Genomic DNA, 21,803 nt, shown 5'->3' with positions numbered 1-21,803 from the left:
TGGAAACAGAAAAAAGAGGCAAATTCCTTAGGATGCCCTTTGGCACAATGTGAGATCAAAACCGTTACTAAAATCAAAACTGTTATTAAGTCCCTTCTGAGCGTGCCCTTGAGTCTAGGAAGGCTTCTGGGTCCCACTTTCTGCATGTCTGGATGCAGGGAGCTGCAGAAGGAGCTGGTGTCCAGGGTGCTCCAGCTGCTCTGTGCAGTGATTGAGACCAGCTGCAAGTTAGAGCAGTCTGCCAGCACTATGCTGCAAGTAATTAAGTATCTGAGAGGAGGGAGTAAAGAAGATGGAGCCAGACTCTTCTCAGGCAATGGGCACAATTTGAAATACAGGAAATTTCTTTAAGCATAACAAGTTTTCTGTTGTGAGAGTAGTGAGACACTGGAACAGATTGCCCAGAGAAGTTATGAAGTCTCCATCCTCTGTATTCAAATCTTGACTCTGAGACAATCTGCTGTAGTTGACCCTGCTTGGGGCTGGGAGGAGACACGAGATGATCTCCAGAGGCCTCTTCCAACCTCAACCATTCGGTGATTAAAAAACCAAACAAGTAAAAACCCAAGGAACTAAGGAACTTGGAGCAGTTTTGTTTTTTTTTTTAAATAATTTCTTCTCCTTTCCTATCCACAAGGAGTATTATAAATTTTTCTGAACAAGGTAAAAAGATGGGATCTGGTTTTACTTTTCCTCTTCGGAAACATTACTGGTTAGTTTGTTTTACTTTCAGATTGTAGTTCAATAGGATGGAGATTTTTCTACTTGGAGGTCCTGCTGCAATTAATTGGGTATTGAATCGTTTTGTTACAAATGTTTGAATCCAATAAATTTTTTATTTTTTAGCTGATTTTGGAGACTATGATCAATATGAATCTCAAGAGTTTCTACAAAGATTTGCTTTGTTTCCAGTGGTAAGTACGTACTTTAAATTGATAAATTTAAATTCTTAAATTGACAAATTTAAATTTAAATCTTTATAGGGTATTCTTCTTTATATTGGTAAATGCAAATCATTACTAAAGATTCCGCGGTCCGTCTAGCTTACTGCTCCCTAGATTGTCAAATTCAGTGAAAGATTTCTTTGAGATTGGAGTGAGATACAGTACCTTATATTACACAGAAGCAAAGATGTTGCAAGATCTTTTCAATTTTATTGTATATTACACTGAAAAGAAGATTGGGGTGGAGATGGGAAAGTGAGTAAAACCACTTCAAAACAATGTGTGTGCTTTTTGTTTTTGTTTGTGTGCATATTACAGCATCTAAGCTCCAAGACTAGAGCGGAGGGTTGGTTAAATCACCTATGTAAAGAAACTACAACTATTTAATTTTGTAGATTTTTTTTTTTGTATTTCGTTCCGTAAATGCTATCTTACCTTAAGGGTTGGCTACAAGAAGAAAAAATACTGGAAGAAGCGACACAGAAAGTTGCCTTGCTACATCAGAAGTACAGGTAATGTTTCTAAAACTCTTTGTTGCTTAATTTTGATGTGACTGCTTCCGTAGCTCAGAAAGTCAGGAATCTCAGAAGACAGTTGGACTAATTTCACCTCCCATTTAAATGAGTTTTGCACTGATATATCGGCATTAAAATTACAAGAACTTTTGCTGAATGAAAGTGAAAATAGAATGACCGCTAAAATAAGTGAGAGGAGGCTGTTTGAAAATTAAGAATACGGGACACAATTAAATAGTGTTACTTCAGCTGTATAATGTTTCTGAAACTTCTTTATATGAAGTTGTGACCCCAGTAAGGATGTTTCTTGATAAACAGCATTGGCAGATACTGAGGGCAGTGGAAAGGTAGAGACAGTCACTGTGCTAGAATGCTTGTGGTCTTCAGTAAAAGTTAGCTGAGATGCAGTAGTCTAAGACCAAGCAAAGTTAAGTTCTCTCTGTCAGTTCATCAGTGAAAAATGTTTGTGACTATGTAAGTAATACTGATTATTTTTTCCTGTATTGTTTTAAAACAATAGTTTGAAAATTTCAAATTCATTTATCTTTGAAATGCTTTCATAACAAGATGTCATGGTTAAGGTGCTGCCAGGAAAACTTAATCTGCATGACGTTAGGAAAAAGTGAAGAAACAGAGAGACTGATGATTGAAAAAGTATTGAGACATGTAAGAATGAGTGTGACAGGATTTTGCAGGCAGAGATACTGTGTTTTATGAGATGAACTGAATTAGGGAAACACAAGCTTTTCATCCCTGTGACACTACTGCTAGTCTGTGAGTCTTTGCCAGTTGGTCTAATTAAAAAAAATATTAATTTTACCTACAGATCTTGTCCTTCTCGTGCTTTCAAAAAATTACAGTTAGAATTGTTTCAGCATTTGGCTCTTTTTCCAGAAACGTGAAGCATCAAACTTCATATTGGTCCTAAACATGTATACTGCAATAGGGAAATTCAAGTCTGGGACCCGTGTACCAGAGTAATCATTCTGATAAAGTGAGAAAATATGGTGACAACGATGCATTTGAAGAGGAATGTGATAATTGTTTGCCATTAGCAGAGATGATAATTTTAAATGGTCTTTGTTGCCATTTACCCCTAGAGATGCCTGAGAAAAAGAAGTTACTAGAATCAAAGCGAAAAGACTGAGACAAATGTATCACGCATTGGTAGATGAAAACAGCATGATTTGACGGTTGTCTGGATGTCCTGGGGATGCTTTTCAAGCTTTCACAGTGTCAGTTAGAGTAAAACAAACATGATTTTTTCTTATTGACAGTACTAGCTGATTGTTTTCATTTGTAGAGGCCTTACTCCTCCTGATGCAGAAATGTTATATATGCAAGAAGTAGAGAGAATGGAGGGCTATGGTGAAGAGACTTATCCTGCAAAGGTAAACAGGGCTTTGATCTTTGTCTCGGTTACCTTTTTTCCCTTTGAAAAATGGTTACTTCCTGCCAAAAATAAGTAAAAACCAAAAACCACACCACACCTTTTCTCCCCTAGATTGTAAAAGTAGTTGCTTCTCATGTAACTTTTCTTTCACTGACTTTTTTCTGTATTTGTGTAATTTTTTGCGACTTCTTACAGGACAGCCAAGGAAGTGACATATTCATTGGAGCATGTCTTGATGGTATCTTTGTGAAACACAAAAATGGTCGTCCTCCTGTTGTATTTAGGTTAGTATTGTTCTTTCTTAAAACATCTTCATGCACTTCACGTTTTATGTGTGTTCCTCATTAGCATGAATGGCTCTTAGATATGATGTGTATTTATTCATTTGATAATCCTGAACATAGTCCTATAGTTGTCATGCTACAGTGAATACTGAAGTCTCTGGGGATTTTTCAGTGTATTGACTGCAGGATGACTCTCTTTAGGCCACGTTAATTCTAAGAGAGGGACATTTAATATACATTCCGTGACAAAACATTTATTGAGTCAAAAAGGAGCAAATTCTCTGCATGTAGAACATCTTAAGTCCTGAGATGGGCACCTCAATTTACTTTGAAATATTCAATTGTAAAATTATCCAGGGGTTCCTTTCATATATTATATACAAAAGAAATAGAGGAGAGTCACATGATAACTTTTGGTTTAATATTTTAGATTCATACATTGTTTTAGTTTATTATTTACTATTCTGATAGTTAAATTTTACACATAGGCCTGTCTGCAACTCACTTAACAGTTAAAATTCAGTCTTCATATGAAATGACCTAGTTCCCACTGACTTCAAGGGGGATTGCTTGAGCATCTTTAGACAGAATTTTGAATAAATTTCAAAAAATACATATCAAGATTTTTTTTTTTAATTAATCTTAGTAATCTGTAGTTACAGCTAGAGCAAGAAAGGGTTTATTCTTAGTGAACTTTAATCTTCTAGAATTGAATTTTTGGCTGAATATGAACAAAATCTTGAAATCCTGTGGTCCAACAGTTGCTGGAACTCGTGCTGAATTTCTGGGGTTAGAGAAAGTAGCAATTGTGCTTTCTGTTAGTCGTTTTGTTTAACAATTTATAAATGCAGTACTGTTGACTGTCCTTCACAAAAATCTCTATTTCTGCTGCTGATAGGAGAGCTGATGCCAAGTTCTTTTTAATTGTGTGGAGCGGTAGAAGTGGCCTACTCTGCTTTCTTGCAGAATGAAGCAAAAACAGCTCCACTGTCTGACTTTCCAAGTGCAAGGGGGAGAGGAGTAAAGCTTTGTCTGTGCGTTTCACATAATTTCCCAATGAATTGTGGATGCAATGTCTATGTAAACATAAGAAAAAAATTACGCATTGGAGGCCATCAGGAAGTATTTATATTACAATGTCAGGATCCAGTTTTCTGCTCTATGGCTTATTTGTTTCATGACTATGGGCAGTTCTACTGTGGATAGATAATACTGGTATTTGGGTGGCAAAAAAAGTGTAGACAAATGACCCACTAGTACAATTTATGAAGGCTGGGTTATGCTTCAGATTAGTTCAAGTAATTTCAGAATTGTGTCTATAAATACCTACGAACCAAGGCCCTAAATTTGACAGGTCGTTATTCTACATTAAAATAGGAACATTAATGTTGCTCTGCCTCACACATATGACAGTAGCTATAGAAAATGCTATCAGCCACATCTATATAATGAAGATGAAAGTTGTATAAATACCTTTACAGAGTCCTGTAAGTACATCATGCTTTTTCCCTGTGTTTGTGCACTGCAGAATATTCTTTTAATAAATCAATGATAAAGGCTTTTTTTACACTAACGTAATACTATGGATCAAACTACATTTATATTTAACATGAATGTTGAGTAAATATATGGTATTATTTTTCTTGCAATCTAACTTTTTCTTATCTGTCAATATGCAAGAAAGTTCTAGAAAATATGTATAATGCCTTAATGGCTTTGTTTAGTGTAGATTTTAATTTTTTTCCTAGAATGTATGGTTTGCTTTCAAGCAGTCAGGACATTATAATTTACTGATAGCTAAATTTGGCTAAACTCGATTTTTTTTTTTTTTTTTTTTAAAAAAAAGGAAAGAACACTTGAAAGAATTTCAAGTGGAAGACAAGTAGTAAACTTTTTACTGTACACGTTGCACATCTTCGAGTGAGTTAGTCACATACGTATTTTCCTTTCAGCAGTCAGTTAATGGTTATGGAAGTGATGGTCTGCAACTTGTTCAGATAGATTGACGAACTTTTTCTTTGTCCTCAGTTCTTTATCCATGTCCTTGGTCGTGGTTCTGTTCTTCAGTTGCATTTTCTGTGGTTTGAAAATCAGAGCTTGCCAGTCATGTTCTGTCCCTTTTGTCTGCAGGTGGCATGATATTGCCAACATGTCCCACAACAAATCCTTTTTCGCATTAGAGCTGGCAAACAAAGAAGAGACAATCCAATTCCAAACTGTGAGTATTTTTTTACTTTTATTTTTTCACTAAGGCATCAGTAAATAAAGCTACAAATTGAGACTGCTAGTTTAACTCAAAGGATAAAAACTAGTTTTTATGTATTTAGCAACTTTGAACTGTATGAGTGAGTCAAAAGTAATAATACTGTCTCTGGCTAGCTTTCTGCAGGAAGGCATTAAAAATCTGACCTTTTATGTTGAGTACATTGACAAGTTTGGCTCAGATGGGCATAAACCTTTTGATCTATTCCAGTAAAATTTCTAGCGTGTGTTTTTAACTTTTAAATCAACGGTCTTAGAACTTTGCTGGAACAGGCCATAGTGTTCTGTGCAGAATTAATTTTAATTTTTTAATTTTTAATTTTCTTTGTCAAGAAGGCAGCTGTTGACAATCTTACAGCATTATGTATATACACACACTGTAAATTATGTCAGTGCTATAGCAGATAAGACTGTCTTCAACAAAAGGCTCTACTTTCAACTTTCATAAATCTAATAAAATTGTTTGGCTAGAGCACACATTCAGGCCTACAAAGTACAGTTTTAGGGAAAACCTGGTGAAGTTCTATTAGTGAAACTGAAGTGAAAATGAAGTTTTATTAAAACTAAATCAGTCAATGCTTATTTAATCTTGAAAATTCCAGTGACTTGTCTGAAAGCAAGCGATGGGTATGCATATTTAGCCTAATATGCAAATTTTTTGTTTTTTGGCAGGAAGATATGGAAACAGCAAAATACGTGTGGAGGATGTGTGTGGCTAGACACAAATTTTACAGACTAAATAAATGCAGCCTGTAAGTAGAATTAGCAGAGCTCCTGGTGCCCTTGAAGCTTCTGTTGGGAAGTGAAATCTTTTATAACCTCCATAACATCTTTACTGTCCTTTTTAGATGGTAGTAATTAATGACTTGGGGTTCTTTTCGTAGTCTTTTTTGAGAAAATACTTACCACCAGTTTCTCAAACGTGTTCTGCCTCGTAACAGAGGACAATATTAAATGCTGAAATCCTGCAAAAAGCAACAGTGTTTGGCCCCTGCTGCTGGATCTCAGCACTATGACAGACTTTAGTTGTTTTGGAGGCTTCTATTGCTAGAATGTTTGTGAGCTATTGGAATCACAGGGATTTTGGCCCGAGTTTGGGTGAACTGCTCTGAAAGGACACGCTAGAAGCCTCTAAAAGGGCGGGAAGTGTATGTGAAGCACTCCTGAAATGTGCTGGATTGACAGCTGAGAGGTATGTTGGCCTCTGGATAGCCATGGAATCCGTATAGCTCAAGTAGCACCAGTGCAAAGTAAATTTAATACAATTCATCAAATTAAATTTAAGTGGGCTGATCTCCAACTTGTAAATCAAGGGCAGGAATTTGAGCTACTCCAGTGGTACAGCTTTCCTTCAGTTAAGTTACTTCAGTCAAAGAATAGAGAATTAGACCCTGTGAATAGTCTGTCATAAAAAAGCATGATTCCCAAATGTTCCAGTCCTCTTCCTTGGCACAAGAAGATAGCTATGGAGGGATTGATCCAAAATTTGCTGAGGCCAGTGGAAGGATAATGGAATATTTTGTACCACAGATGACTTGCTAGTGTGTTTAATGCTAATTTATTTTAGAAGAGTAAGATTAATTTGGAATAGAGTAGACATCATATCTCTAAGCTTGTAAACCTGACTGCCTGCTGAGAGGCATAAGAAATATGGGTAGAAGTAGTGCATTTGTGGGACTTGTGCATTGCTGCCTGGATAATGTCAGTTCTATAGTTCTGTATTGAATGTCAGTCTCTAGGATTATACATTTTAACACTTTCACCACCATACGGTTTAATTAATAGGAAAAGTCCTCAAAAAACTTTTCTGATTATCTCTAAGATAGATTCCCTGTCATCTGGTCCTGCTGCTGAAAACTGTCTTGTGCATGCCCGTACTAAGTTCAGATTATTTTTTTCTTTATCTGTATATACCTTGTCTTTAGAGACTCCCTGGACTCTCCACCTGAGGAGGGCTCTCAGAAATCTTCCCTCATTCTTTCCCTTCCACGCTTTCCAATCCTTTCTCGTCCTTCACTTCCCAAAGGGTGAGCTGAAAAATCGTCTTTCTGAAATCTAGCAGTTCCTACATTTGTAGTGTTCTGCTGTCTTTGAGTTCTGTCTTGCTGCAAGATGCAGAGTCTGGGTGCAATGTAGGGTGGGGAAAAGGGAGCTTAAGATTTCTGAACCTTACATCCTGGAGGCAATCCAACAAATTATGGAAGTTTATTACCATTAGCTTGAATGTTAGGACATACAAATGCTCATGCAGTACAGTCATGCTTTCCAGTTCTTGTAATATCTGTAACATTACATTCTGTAAACAATCTTACATCTAGTCTTGTTGAACAGGTAACTTACAGTATGAGATTTTATTTGGGGTTAAAATTAAGAACTTGTTCCCAGTTACTCCGCTGCTTTTTCTGCTCTGCTGCAGTGCTTCAGGGACATCTCCTTGTTATGCTTCTTAGAAAGGAGGCAAAGAAATAGCAGGCATTTTGATCCTAGTTTTGTTATTCTGCTCGTAACTGTCTGCAATGGTGGTTTGTGCACAGAGCTCATTCCTTTTGAGACTGTTGGGAGGACTACTTAACTCAGGGCCTGGATCCAAGAAACGTAGAGTGATTTTAACTGAGCTTGGGAGCACTTTTCAAGGTTTGAAATAAGTCTTGGTGTTAAGTATCTTTTCTCACCATAAGATTTCTTCTGTAGACAAACCCAGCCTGTTACAGTGAATCCTGTTAGAAGGCGGTCTTCATCAAGGATGTCTATGGTAAGGAGAGCAAACAGTTTTATATTCGCATTTTTATGGATTTCAGTTGACTTTGAATCAGACATTAGTTACCTTCAGTGAAATAAAATGGGCAGTGAAAAAGATGAGTCTAGTATGTGAAGACCTGTTTCTGACTTGTAGAAAAAGCTGCTATGTAATATCTGAATAATGGAATTAAAATTATTGCAATGAAAAATATTTTAAACACTTCTGGTTTTAGTTTGAATGCTTTGTCTCTAGGAGACTCACATAGGAGACTCTCCTAGATGTCAGATGGCAAGATACAGTCTTGGGTTGGTGGTGTGTGGTTTTGGTTTTGTTTCTTTTTTTTTATTATTTCTCGTATGATCTCACAGAAGAAAGTAACATTGCAGATTTAGAGAAATGGTTTAAGACCAAGATACTGTTTGTATTATACGTTATGTATTATATATGATATTATACATTATAGTATGTATAAAAATCTTTAAGACTTATTTTAAAAATAAATCAGGAGTTTTTTAACTAGCAATAAAATGCTTGCTTTCTTAGCCCAAGCCTCAGCCTTATATGATGCCTCCACCACCTCAGCTGCATTACAATGGTCATTATACTGAGCCATATGCATCCTCCCAAGGTAAAGTCATTAAATCTAAGGCCACACTACACAACTTTAGAAGGTAAAAGTTGTAATTTGCATTTTACAGCTACTTTAGATAGAGCTGAATAATAAATAAATAAATTCATAGGGTGAATGTGGGATAGGTTTGTACTCCAGCACTCATTGAAGTGCTTGCTGCTACTTTAGGCATATAGACTGATGTGAAACGTGAGATATGAGCAAAGTTAGTTACGATAGCATGTACAGCAACTATAGAATGTGGTCCCTTGTGTGAGTTTAAACTGACTGTCATTTTTTTTTGGTTTATGTAGCAAACTGGTATGTTATGGCATTCTGAGATCCTTGCTGGTCTTAATAGCTGCAAAGAGTATCTGAGCCCCGAGAAAATTCAGACAATTCAAGAATAAGTAAACTTTAAAAACTTTCAAACCCAGGATGTAGGAAGAGAGAAATTTCTCCGAGTTTGCTAGATTACAAGGTGGTAGGGAATTCAATGGAATCCTCAAGGAATGGACACTCCTAATCTAAGCAGTTTTACAGTGGAGTCATGGCTGCTTTCTCTTGGTTTTTTTTTGATTGTTACGCATTATGTCTTTAATTAACAAAGTTGCTGCGCAAAAGAGCTTAATCTAATCTTTTGCAAAGTTGCCTCAGTTTTGTTAGGGACCTTCCAGTCCTACAAGTCAGCTGGATAAAAAAATACTCATAATTTACTGGTAAGGGAGTAAGCACGTTTTTTATCTAAATAGAGTTACGCAAGTATTCATGAAGATACAGGTATGTAAATTCAGAATGTAGCTGAATTGTTTCCAGTGTAGCATTGGAATTATTGCTGGACACAGTGCAAACTATCATGCTTCTTATTTGTTACTGCACACATCCTATTTTTGTACAATTTTTTAACAAACAAAATAATTTTTGATTGTCAGCAAATTCATTAACCTAAGTGTGGCAATGATTTTGGTGAACTTGAAGAGTTAAATGACGAAATGCATCTAAGCAATCACTTAATTGTTCTCCTCTGGAGCTTTTTTTCCCTTCTCAATTCAACACAGAGCTAAGAATAACTGAGATTTTTAAAATCTCAAACACTGGTTAGCTACGTCTTAATAGAGAATGTCTTTGTTTGATGTCTTGGACATAAAGGTTGTTCTTAAACTTTACTTTCAGATAACCTCTTTGTGAGCAATCAGAACGGATACTACTGTCACTCTCAGTCTAGTTTGGATAGAGCCCCTCATGACTACAGTGGGCGGATCCGCAATGGTAGTGTCTATAGTGCACATAGCACAAACTCCTTGAACAATCCACAACATTACTTGCAGCCATCCCCCATGTCCTCTAACCCAAGCATTACTGGAAGCGATGTCCTCAGAACGGATTATGTCCCATCACATAGACATAGTGCACTAATACCACCTTCTTATCGTCCCACGCCAGACTATGAAACTGTGATGAGACAGCTCAACAGGGGAATGGTGCATACAGATAGGCAGAGTCATTCAATGAGAAATCTTAACATCAGCAATTCGTATGCTTACAGCAGGCCTGATGCCTTAGTTTACAGTCAGCCTGAAATACGAGAACATGCTCACTTCACTTCCCCACAGTCTAACCATTATCCATTTAACCTGAACTACAGTTTTCACAGCCAGTCTCCCTATCCCTATCCTGCTGAAAAACGCCCAGTTGTTGGGGCAGTTAGTGTGCCTGAGTTGACAAACGTGCAGCTCCAGGCTCAGGACTATCCAGCACCAAATATAATGAAGACCCAAGTCTATCGACCACCTCCCCCATACCCGTACCCAAGACCTGCAAATAGCACTCCAGACCTTTCCAGACATATCTACATTAGCAGCAGCAACCCAGATCTTATCACAAGGCGAGTACACCATTCTGTCCAGACATTTCAGGAAGACAGCTTGCCTGTGGCACATTCTCTTCAGGAAGTCAGTGAACCTCTAACATCGGCACGGCATGCTCAGCTGCAGAAAAGGAACAGTATTGAAATAGCAGGCTTGACTCCCAGCTTTGAAGGAATAAGAATTAAAGAGAGGACCATGTCAGCTTCTGCAGCAGATGTGGCTCTTCCAAGAGTGATCTCAGAAGGGTCACAACCCAACATTCTGATGGAGAGAACAAAGCAAAAAGAAAATGAGCAAGAAGAAGGTGTGAACTGTGAGCATAAGAAGACCCTTTCAGATGCCACTATGCTGATTCACAGTAGCGAGGAAGAAGAAGAATTTGAAGAAGATAATAAGGCTAGTACAAGTCTTTCTCCACTCCCTGAAGATCAAACACAGCTTTCATCTGTTATGGGTGGTTATTCTCATGATTCAGTGTTGAACTACCCTTATAGCTCTGTTGCTTCACCTGCTGGCCCTTTGCATATTCTTGAGCCTAAATTACATATTACGGAGACAGAAAAGAGAATGAAAGATATGAGCCCTGTTCATTTACTAGTAGAAAGCCAGGTACAGAGAAGAGGGGAAGGACTGCTTACTCCATCTATGTCAGAATCTGACCTTACAACATCAGGGAGATACAGAGTAAGGAAAGATTCAGTAAAGAAGAGACCTGTGTCCGATCTTTTGTCTGGGAAGAAGAACATTGTGGAAGGCCTTCCCCCGCTAGGTGTAAGTGGATATTATTCCTCATGTTTTGAGTCATTTCGAATTGTTCTGTAGCAGGAGTTGTGTGGGGGTTTTGTCTGAGGTTTGGCTTTTTTTTTAAATCAACCTGAGGTGCTTTTAAAACATGTGAATTAAAAGCTTGGCCTTTATTTTTCTGTTTTTCCCTGATTAGCTATCTTTTATTCTCTTCTCTGCCATGTCTAAGTTCCGTTTGTATGGTTCTCCCACACAAATCCAGCTGTGCAGCCTCCATCTATCTGATACACCTAACCTGGCTAGCAACTGTAAAATGAGCTAGTTTGAAGTCAGTTCTAGATCCCAAATTCTGCCCCACCTATCCTTATCTGGAACAGAAGCAACTGCTTCCATTCTGCTACTGGCTTTCTAATCTTCCTTTCACTGAAAAATTAGATGTAGCTAAATGTTTACTTTTTTTGATTAATTTGCTTTGTTCTTCTGACTGCAGAGGGGGACCTGATGCACTGGGCAATAAATTCTTTCCTTGCATTCTCTTCTTTCCTTCATCCCTCCCCCTTTTTATATCCTTTCCCTTTTGCTTGCCTTCAGGCTGTTTTCATCTCACTGTTTCTTGCTTGCCATGTCTCTTGCTCCTACGCCAATCTTACAAAGCCATAAATAGTGAACAACTGCAAGTTTCACCTTCCCTATAATTCCCACCTCATAGAAACATCAAGGTCTATGTGGGACTGCACAATTTCCTTGGCAGTCCTTACCACTCACTTTGTTTTAAACTTTTCTTCAGTTATACATATCTGTGGCATATTTCAGGTGCTAATGGAGGAAGACAGATTTTATTATTATTTTGCCATTTAAAATTTATTGTTGACTTTGCCTGCATTAGTTAGTGTCAAATAGTTTTCTGCACAAATTGAACTGCAGTGGAACTACCATATAACTTCTACTGCTATAGTAACTGTTACAGCTGATGCTGCAAAAGCTAATCTAGAGTAAGCTATGTATTTAAATAGTTACTGTTCTCACAATTTTTTGTCTGTCAGAGTTCCTGTACGTGGAGCTGAACACAATGAAATGAACCATCATCAGCTTCAATTAATTTTATAATTGTGTATGTTTTTAAATTTTCTTTCTCCTATTTGTTATGTGGATATAGGGGAAAAAAAGGTGACACCTTTCTCCTTGTGTTCAGATTTAGGTAATCACTTAGTAGTTTGTTCCCCAAAAGATACATTTTCAGACACTAATGTGTCTACCAAAATCATACCCTGCCTTTTCCTTCTGATAGCTATGTAAATATTCAAGTCAATCTTTGAAGTGAAATTGATACTAAAATTTTTTCACTGGAAGTGTTCAATAAAATACTTTCTAGTTCAGTAATATTTAAGAGTGCTGTTGCATAATAGAGAATATTACCTTTCTGTATTCAATATTGAGATGAATATCCTGGTAACAAAGCTGGCCCCTGCCAATGTTTGCACGTTTTGCTTTCCAATGAACTCTTACTGTTGTGTTTGTGTTCACTTTGCTTTTAAATGTGGTCTCATCCTCTTAGCTTTGTCTTCCAACTCCTTACTACCATTTAGCTTTTGAAAGGATTATAATTCAAGCAGCATATATGCTCACATTTTCAGTGTATTTTTCTTAACAACCAAACTTAGCAACTGCAGGAATGTTAAAGTTTCTTTTACACTTTTTCAAAGAATAATCTCAATTTTTCTTCCCAAAAATTCCCCTTTGGTATTTTTCTCAAATAGTGAACGGTAACTTCAATAATTTAGATTCATGGCCTGGTTTAGGGCTCGGATCTGTCTGCAGTTCTGTGTTTGTGTTTTTTATGTGCAGTTTGTTGCAAACTTTAGTCAAACCTTTAGCTATATCCAAATATCTTGAAGATATATGCTCACTGTTATGCCCACTCGTAGGGAAGAAAAGTGCCTGCAAACTGAATAGTCTAGTAATCTTTATTTTTATGCATTTCTGGGATTGGAAAGTGATTCCAATTCTTTCCAAGAATGTTAATTATCCAGAGTAGTCACATGATCAGTTGTGAGCTTTGTCGGGAACAATATTTGTCATTCTCATGCAGTTTCATTAACCTGTCTGGAATGAAGACAGACTTGTGTTGTGTCCTTGGAGGAATGTAGTCCCACCACCCTATCTTTCACTGCTATGCTTATCAAAAAAAACGTCAGAGCTGTTTGCAGAAGGGGTCAAAGGAGTATCCTTTGTTTAATTGAACGCATTTGTTTTCTGCTTTATAACTTCATCAGATATTTAAGAATATTTACAAGTTTTAGCTTTTCTTTTGCAGGGTATGAAAAAGAATAAAAACGATGCAAAAAAAATAGGGCCTCTAAAGCTAGCTGCCCTAAATGGACTAGCTTTGACTAGAATGCCTCTGCCGGATGAGGGGAAGGAAGAATCAACAAGAGCAACAAATGATGAACGGGTATGTTGAAGTTTTTTAATGCTTGATTTCGCTTTCACACTAGTGACTTTTCAAAATCAAATGCATATGAATGGTGCTTTGTATTGGCTGTAAAATGCTTCAGATTCGAAGCAACTCAAATACTGAGAATAGAAACAAAATGCAGAATAAGACTTCTGATTGATAAGTTATTGCTAGAACTATTGGGTGTAATGCAGATTTTTCTTTAAGATGTAAGATGACAGTGATTCAGATGATAGTTTACCCTTTGAACATACAGGAAGCAAATTAACTAGTATCTACTGATGTATTTTTGTGCCAAGTCTTTCTGTTTTCTCTCTGAAGTTTTAGGTTTTCCAGGCTGAAAACATATGAAAATTAAAATTCTGAGTATGAAGTTGAACTTACAGAATCACATAATGTTAGGGATTGGAAGGGACCTCAAAGGATCATCTAGTCCAATCCCCCTGCCGGAGCAGGACCATCTAGATCAGATCACACAAGAACGCATCCAGGCAGACAACTTAGTTGTAAATAGTAGTAATTCATACAGTTTTTACAATAAATCGTGTAGGTAAATTGCATCCCCAGGGTACAGCATGTGCAGATTGTAATAATCTGTTTTCCTTAGGTCGATCCCTGAAAATATAGATAAAACTTACATGATCTGCAGAAATTTTAAATTCAGTAAACGATCTCAGATCACTGAGAAGGCATCAGGTTCTATAATTTGAGGATCGTTCTTTGAGAAATATAGGACTCCATCTGCTTGTGTCAGGGTAACCAACATCAGTAAATATACTTCAGCCTACCTGGTACATCATTAAATAGGTACCAGGAAGTGAAACGCAGCCTGAGAAGGGCTCCGTAGAACAATGCTATCATCACACATCTGACCAGGGAGCAACTAGATACACCAAGGTCTACAGTGTTTATTACACATTCTGAGACCGGTAGTCTCTTTAGAATCCAGTTCTGGGCATGGTTGTGCATCCTCAGCTGCAGGCCCCCTCTAGCTCAATTTGTTGACAGTCACTGGGCAGGGATTAGAACCTGAAGGAACAGTCCTGCTCTCACCAGCTGCAGTTTTAAGGCTAAGAAAATTAATTCAAGTCACACAGTAGGCATTCAGTCTTGGAGTTTGCAGACTTGGAGTGAGGTCCATAGGAGTGAGATTTGACTGTTCCATTTCAACACAATTGAAATTCTATTTCAACTATGTATACACTCCCTAAAGATGCCAAGGGACAGAAATGAATGTTGTGTTATTAAGCTACAGTTCTACATTTAGTATCTGCATTGGCTATTTCCTCTTGCTTACAGCCATCGTCTCTTCCTGGATTGACCTCTGTTGAATTCAGCTGTATTATTATTCAGCTAGCTGTGCCCAAAGTGTTGAAGAAAAAGAAAAATCCATAAAGTCAAGTTATGAAAAAGACACATCACTACGCTCTCTCTTCAGGCAGTCATTTAGAGGCAGACTAGATGTCACAAAATGGGAGTAATTCTTAAAGCAGTTGAGAAGGGACAATGCAGAGCAGACCTGTGACATGAAAGTCCAGACTGCAGATATTTTAGAGGACGAATTTAAAGTTGATTCAATGCCTGTTTCATTGCTCAGCTTCATGTAATTATCAGTTAAAATGAGGTAATTTAGCCTAAAGATAATAAAGGAGTTTGTACGGTTGATGTATAGATGTGCAAATTATGTATGATTGAGGTTTTGCACCTTCCTCTGCAACATTTGGCATTTGTTATTTGATACAGGACACCTCTCTGATCTGATACCGCAGAGCAGTTGCTGTGAGAGGCTGGGGACATGTGACATAGATGAAATTTTCTGGCTAAAATCTTACATATTATTCCTCTAATTATTGTTGGCAAAGAGATGCTGAAATTCCAGAAGTGTCTTATGATTTAGAAAGAATTTGATTTCGAAAGAATAAATCAGGGGGAGGAGAGGGAGAGGAGAGAGGGAGCAGCTTATTAAATAAACAGGTTGAATTGTACTAGTAGAAAAAATCCTGGGTTTGTACCTCAGCTGCAGCAAGAGGTTCTAACAAGACTTCTCTGCTGTATGCAAAGTTTACTATCTTCAGGCTAAGAAATCGTGGAATTCTGGTAGTGAGCGATTAGTTCATTGCCTGAGGCAAGTGTTTTGGTTTATATTTTTAGAGTTTTTCTCTGTCCAAATGACAAAGTTGATTTATTTTTTTTTTTTTGATTACAAGGTTGAAGGAGACGTTTTCAAATGATGTAATCTAACATACTGTGCTGAGGAGATTAGTGAATATGTCTTGTTGAAAGGTATTTGAGGTGGTTTTTAGTGTAGTATAGCTACCTGGTTTGACTAAATATTTCTTTGCCCAACTGGGTTGTCTTTATAGAAACTATGAAATAATTTTTCTTTCACCAGTGGTATCCACAGTCTTTGTCACCTCATAAAGTATAACAGGCTTCTTAATTTTCACTTGAACAAAATTCCTGCTGGTTAAGGTTGCTTCTAATTATTCTGGTATGTTTATAAAAACATTAACAGCTGGAAAAGCATTGAAGAAGTATGTGGGAGAGGAAAATAGATACATCTTATCATTCATGAATTCTCTGTTAAAATAGACTCGCCTTAGAAGGTGACTTTTTATGGTTACCTGTATTCTGTCTTTCAGTGTAAACTTCTGGAACAACGGTTAGAGCAGGGGATGGTGTTTACTGAATATGAACGCATTCAGAAAAGAAGGCTTATAGATGGTGAGTGCTCAATAGCTCGGCTTCCTGAAAATGCTGAAAGAAACCGGTTCCAGGACGTCCTTCCTTATGATGATACCCGAGTAGAGCTAGTGCCAACCAAAGAAAATAACACGGGTTACATCAATGCGTCTCATATCAAGGTGAGAGAATACTGTTAGAGAAATGTTTTCCAGTTCATGTGGTAACTGAAAATGGATTTGATTATGAATTTTGGTTTGGTCAGATGAGTGAGAATCCCTCCACCTCTCTTTTTCCCTCCTTCTGTAGAGATTTCTTTGGGAACGGGGGAACCTGGTTTTCCTAATTACCTAGAGCAATGGAGGGTTAATTATAGGAGAGGTCTTCTGCATGTGGCTTCTGTCTTGATCTACTGTCTACTTTCTCTCTCTGTCTTGTCTCTCTGTGGATTGGTGCCAAGAGAAGGCAAATAGCTTTATAACGAACTGGGATCCTTTGCAATGATTATGATATTTTTGAACTGCAGTGACAATCCTTATTATTTCTTCCTCTTCTGTGCTCTCAGACTAGATCTACAACAGACAGTAAGCTAGCTCCCAATGTAAGCGTTTTTGGAGAGTTAGAGGAACAGATGGAGGCAGGGGAAAACCTGCTCTTTCATAATCTTCAGTCTCCCCCTTTCTCCAGGCTTGGCTCTTTGAACTCTGTTTAAAAAGTGAAGAAGTTGCAGGGTGACCTCAAGAACCTCCAAGGCAGTTCATTCATTTTCAATGCATTTACCTATTTAAAGTGCAACTACAATTGGCTTCATGCTTTCCTGAAGAGTTGAGAACTTTTGAGTAGCAGTTGTAGTTGCGTTGCTGTCCTTTTTTAAAAAATCCGTTTCTACACTGACATGGTACAATAGTTTCTATACTTAAGCTCGCTCACAAATGTTGAGTAACTCTTCCGACTGTTCTCAAACATGATAATATTTTTTGAGGAAATATCAGCTAATTCTGAATTTTTAGTGCATGTAGTAGCATTTACAGCACCAGGATGTGAAAGTTTCTCTAATCTCCAGTTGACTGGAATACCTTAAATTCACAAAAGAGAAATACATTTTTATTTACTTACTTTTACAATATGCTTTTTTAAAAAATAATTTATTTAGCTATGTGCCTATATAATTTTAAACATGGTGTCTCTCCTGCATCTAATGTGGCAAGATTGAGCTAAAAAGTAGGAGGCAGATATGACTCACAATAACTCCTACTTCTGCAGTGTTGCTGTCTTTTTTTCAGTTTGTGCATCTTCAAATGGCTGACTTAAGAATTGGGGAAAGACAGTTTTCAATAATTACTAATCTAATGTCTTTCTTTTTTTTATAGATCTCTGTTGGTGGCATAGAGTGGGATTACATTGCTACGCAGGGCCCTTTGCAGAACACATGCCAAGATTTCTGGCAGATGATCTGGGAACAAGGGATTGCCATCATAGCTATGGTGACGGCAGAGGAAGTGAGTATAAACAGAGTCGGGTTTCTCCCGGAAATTCCACAATGATTTTGTTATTATCTGCTAGAAAAAGGGGATCTTTGCTCCACCAATCAAAAATAAATTTCTAGTGACCCGTTTGCTATTCTGTCAGGCTTTGCTTGGCAGAGAGATGTAAATTTGCAAGCTCTTTCTGCTGGAAAGTTGGTTTGCTCACTGAGAAACCATAACAGTGTAGTAGTACCATAGAGGAGAGATACAGTTGTTACAGAAGCAATAATCGTAGAATCACAGAATGGCATAGGCTGGAAGGGACCTTAGAGATCATCTAATCCAACCTCCCTGTCATGGGCAGGGACGCCTCTCAACTAGATCAGGCTACTCAAGGCTCTGTCCGACCTGGCCTTGAACACCTCCAGGGAGGGGGCATCCACAACCTCTCTGGACAATTTATTCCAAAGTCTCACCACCCTCGTACTGAAGAATTTCTTCCTAAAATCTAATCTAAATCTGTTCTCCTTCAACTTAAACCCATTTCCCCTTGTCCTGTCAGTGGACACTCTTGTAAAAAGTCCCTCCCCAGCCTTCCTGTAGGTTCCCTTCAGGTACTGGAAGGCAGCTATTAGGTCCCCCCAAAGTCTTCTCTTTTCAAGGCTGAACAATCCCAGCTCCCGCAACCAGTCCTCGTAGCAGAGGTGCTCCAGCCCTTGGATCATCTTTGTGGCCCTCCTCTGAACATGCTCTAACAGATCTATGTCTCTCTTATGGTGGGGACACCAGAACTGGACGCAGTATTTGAGGTGGGGTCTCACAAGAGCAAAGGGGGAGAATCACCTCTCTTGACCTGCTGACCACGCTTCTCTTGATACATCCCAGGATGCGGTTGGCCTTCTGGGCTGCATGAGCGCACTGCTGGCTCATGTTGAGCTTCTCATCTATAAACACCCCCAAATCCTTCTCTTCAGGGCTACTCTCAACCCACTCTGTGCCCAGTTTGTATTTGTGCCTAGAATTGGCCCGACCCAGGTGAAGGACCTTGCATTTTGACTTGTTGAAGCTCATGCAGTTTGCACTGACCCATTTCTCAAGCCTATCAAGGTCCCTCTGGATGGCATCTCTTCCCTCAAGTGAGTCCACAGATTGTATGAGCATTTTTATGCTTCTTGTTAAGCAAGTTTTTTACTTTTAAGGAAAGTGGGCGAGAAAAAAGCTTCAGATACTGGCCACGTCTTGGTTCAAGACACAACACTGTAACATACGGAAGATTTAAGATTACCACACGATTCCGTACTGACTCAGGCTGCTATGCGACTACGGGTTTGAAGATTAAACATCTTCTCACAGGACAGGAGAGAACAGTTTGGCATCTACAGTATACTGACTGGCCAGAGCATGGCTGTCCAGAGGATTTAAAGGGATTTCTCTGTAAGTTGTACTTAATAGCTTGTTTTTGGGGTTGGTGTTTGTTTTTTTTTGTGTTTGTTTTTTTTTTTTTAAATAGCTCCTGAAATGGCTCCTACACATCAATTAGCTTTTGATAAGTATGCCAAGCATTCCACTGAAAAAAATTTTCTTCACATCAGCAAGAGATACTGAATTATATTTTTGACAGGAATATACCTGCCGGTTTGTTAAAGTGACTGTTTATGTCTAAAGCCAAATATATAATTTAGTAAAAGGTCATATAGATTAAAACGTAGTTGCATCACGTACTGCACATTTGAGTATGTTCCAGCAGTAGCAAGATTGCCAGGAGCTGCTTTTGGTGGGGAACAGGAGAACAAGGCTAGGAAAGCCTTACAAAAGTTAGACGATCTTTATAGATCTGTGTTGCTTTTGTTGGGATATGACTTGCGATTTATATGATGTGTAATTTTTCTGTGGGATGCTGTTTGTGAAATTACTACCTTTCTGGTGGTCATACAGTGTAATAGCATGGCTTATGGGGCTTCATCTCTTAAATTTGCTATTCTTATCTTTTTGAATTTAATAGCATACTTGGAAGAGATACAGTCAGTGCGGCGCCATACAAACAGCACTGCGGATCCTAAAACCTCAAATCCTCCTGTACTGGTACATTGCAGCGCAGGTGTAGGACGAACAGGAGTGGTCATACTGTCAGAGATCATGATCGCTTGCTTGGAACACAATGAGGTGATCTCTTTTTCTTTCTCGTGCTTTAAATAATCTTAGGTAGTGGAAGAGTAAATAACATGCCTAATAAATCTTTTGTGGCTGTTCATCTGAGTTTTCCTAAGATGTGGCCTTTGGAAGAGCCCTTACAACTATGGTTGAAAGAGCTCTTGGCAATTCAGCAGAAGTTGATAGTCTTCTAGAGTTACCACTTACACACTGGGTATTGGAATGCTCATTTGAATTCTTTGCTCCGTAAGATACTGAATCACTGAGTGGAACAAGGTATGCCCTGCACTACTAAGCATATTTCAGGATTTCACCGTGACTTTATCACTTTTACTTCATGCTGTAGTTTTAAGGGATAATATTCAAGAACATGCTTTGTAGCCAGTCTCTGTGCTTCCTATTAAATGTTTTGTTCCTAAGTGTAGTAGTATTTGCAGTATCAGTCTCGGGAGAGGACAAAGCAATAGTTTAATAGAACTAAACCACGTTTTAGCCAGAAGTGAACAGCTATAAAGTGTTTATTAATAACATAATATGCCAGCTGAGACTCAACGAACTGATGTTTCGTTGTGTATCCCTGTCCTAACACTGTGACACACTTTTGCAGCGATTGGATTTGTGAAGCCCCCCATACTCCATGAGATAGGCAAGTTTAACATCATGCATATTTCACAGATGAGGAAGCTGAGGTAGGCATGGTCAGTGGTGTAGTGCAGTCCATACTGCAGATGTGGGCAATGAATTGTCAGAGCTGAAATTAGAGCAACTGATTCTGCCCTTAGATCACTAGTGCTGCTCTGAACCTCCTGCTAAGAAAGTACACGCCGGTCTCCATGCTAACCAGTGACTTGTAATGGCTTGTTCTCTTCCTCCAGATGCTGGACATCCCACGGGTGCTGGACATGTTGAGACAGCAGAGAATGATGATGGTGCAGACTCTTTCGCAATACACTTTCGTCTATGGAGTTCTTATTCAGTTTCTCAAAAGCTCTAGACTCATATAATCCCTGCCACTTCCAAAGGGACACTGCAAGAGTTTACAGAAAGAAAATGACAATTGTCCAGGCAGACCTGCTCTCACTGGTGTTTTCTTCGTATGATGAATCACACAGTTACCTTTTAGGGCTGGTATGCGCCTGTTAAATGCAAGTCAGTGTAACAGTCCCTGCAAAGCAGGATCTTCGCTGGACTAAATTCTTCCCATGTCCAGCTGCAGTCATATTAGGGAATGATTTTACTCATACTGGTCTGTAGTACTTGCATACGTGCTTTAGAGTGGTGTTACTCTGGGCAAAATAAGTACCTTATGGAATGGAAGTACATGGCACAATTTTACTAGTGTTATGTTTTGAAACGTAATTGTTAACTGTGCGAAAGCTAAAATCTGTGGATGCACATGGGGTGAGAAACCTGCTCCTTGGGAATGTCAAGGTCTTACGCAGTTTCATTCTGCTTTCAATTTTATATTTAGAAAAATACATCTATATTTTTTAAAATGAACTTTGGTTTCCTCTGGTTTACTCAGCAAAATTAGCAGTTCTTAGATATTTTAAGCTGTTGCTTTAAGGACAGTTATTTTTACATTCAGCAATTTTTAATTAAAATAAAACCAAACACAACAGCACAATTCAGAACTTTTTAAACAGCCTAATATTTGCAGAGGAGAAGACTGACAGCGTTTGAACTAGC

The 21,803-nt window shown here is 38.2% G+C and overlaps 1 protein-coding gene across 2 annotated transcripts in view; it reads left to right on the top strand.

Moving 5' to 3' along the window:
- PTPN21 (protein tyrosine phosphatase non-receptor type 21) overlaps positions 1 to 21,118 on the top strand; it is a 36,585-nt gene extending 15,467 nt beyond the window's left edge. The window contains exons 4-19 of one of the 2 annotated variants that reach the window (XM_086613171.1): positions 847 to 914; positions 1,386 to 1,456; positions 2,763 to 2,850; positions 3,048 to 3,136; positions 5,267 to 5,354; positions 6,071 to 6,150; positions 7,324 to 7,425; positions 8,090 to 8,150; positions 8,682 to 8,766; positions 9,922 to 11,387; positions 13,675 to 13,812; positions 16,458 to 16,679; positions 17,868 to 17,996; positions 19,163 to 19,397; positions 19,966 to 20,126; positions 20,990 to 21,118. In XM_086613171.1, coding sequence (XP_086469297.1) covers positions 847 to 914; positions 1,386 to 1,456; positions 2,763 to 2,850; positions 3,048 to 3,136; positions 5,267 to 5,354; positions 6,071 to 6,150; positions 7,324 to 7,425; positions 8,090 to 8,150; positions 8,682 to 8,766; positions 9,922 to 11,387; positions 13,675 to 13,812; positions 16,458 to 16,679; positions 17,868 to 17,996; positions 19,163 to 19,397; positions 19,966 to 20,126; positions 20,990 to 21,118 — 3,212 coding nt within the window. The remainder of the gene's footprint in view (positions 1 to 846; positions 915 to 1,385; positions 1,457 to 2,762; positions 2,851 to 3,047; positions 3,137 to 5,266; positions 5,355 to 6,070; positions 6,151 to 7,323; positions 7,426 to 8,089; positions 8,151 to 8,681; positions 8,767 to 9,921; positions 11,388 to 13,674; positions 13,813 to 16,457; positions 16,680 to 17,867; positions 17,997 to 19,162; positions 19,398 to 19,965; positions 20,127 to 20,989) is intronic. The other variant, XM_086613172.1, reaches the window with a different exon arrangement.
- Positions 21,119 to 21,803: the final 685 nt, after the last annotated feature.

This window comes from Tauraco erythrolophus, chromosome 6 (genome assembly GCF_009769465.1).
Source record: "Tauraco erythrolophus isolate bTauEry1 chromosome 6, bTauEry1.pri, whole genome shotgun sequence".
NCBI classification, from domain to species: domain Eukaryota; kingdom Metazoa; phylum Chordata; class Aves; order Musophagiformes; family Musophagidae; genus Tauraco; species Tauraco erythrolophus.
This window is presented reverse-complemented; position numbering and strand designations above follow the sequence as displayed.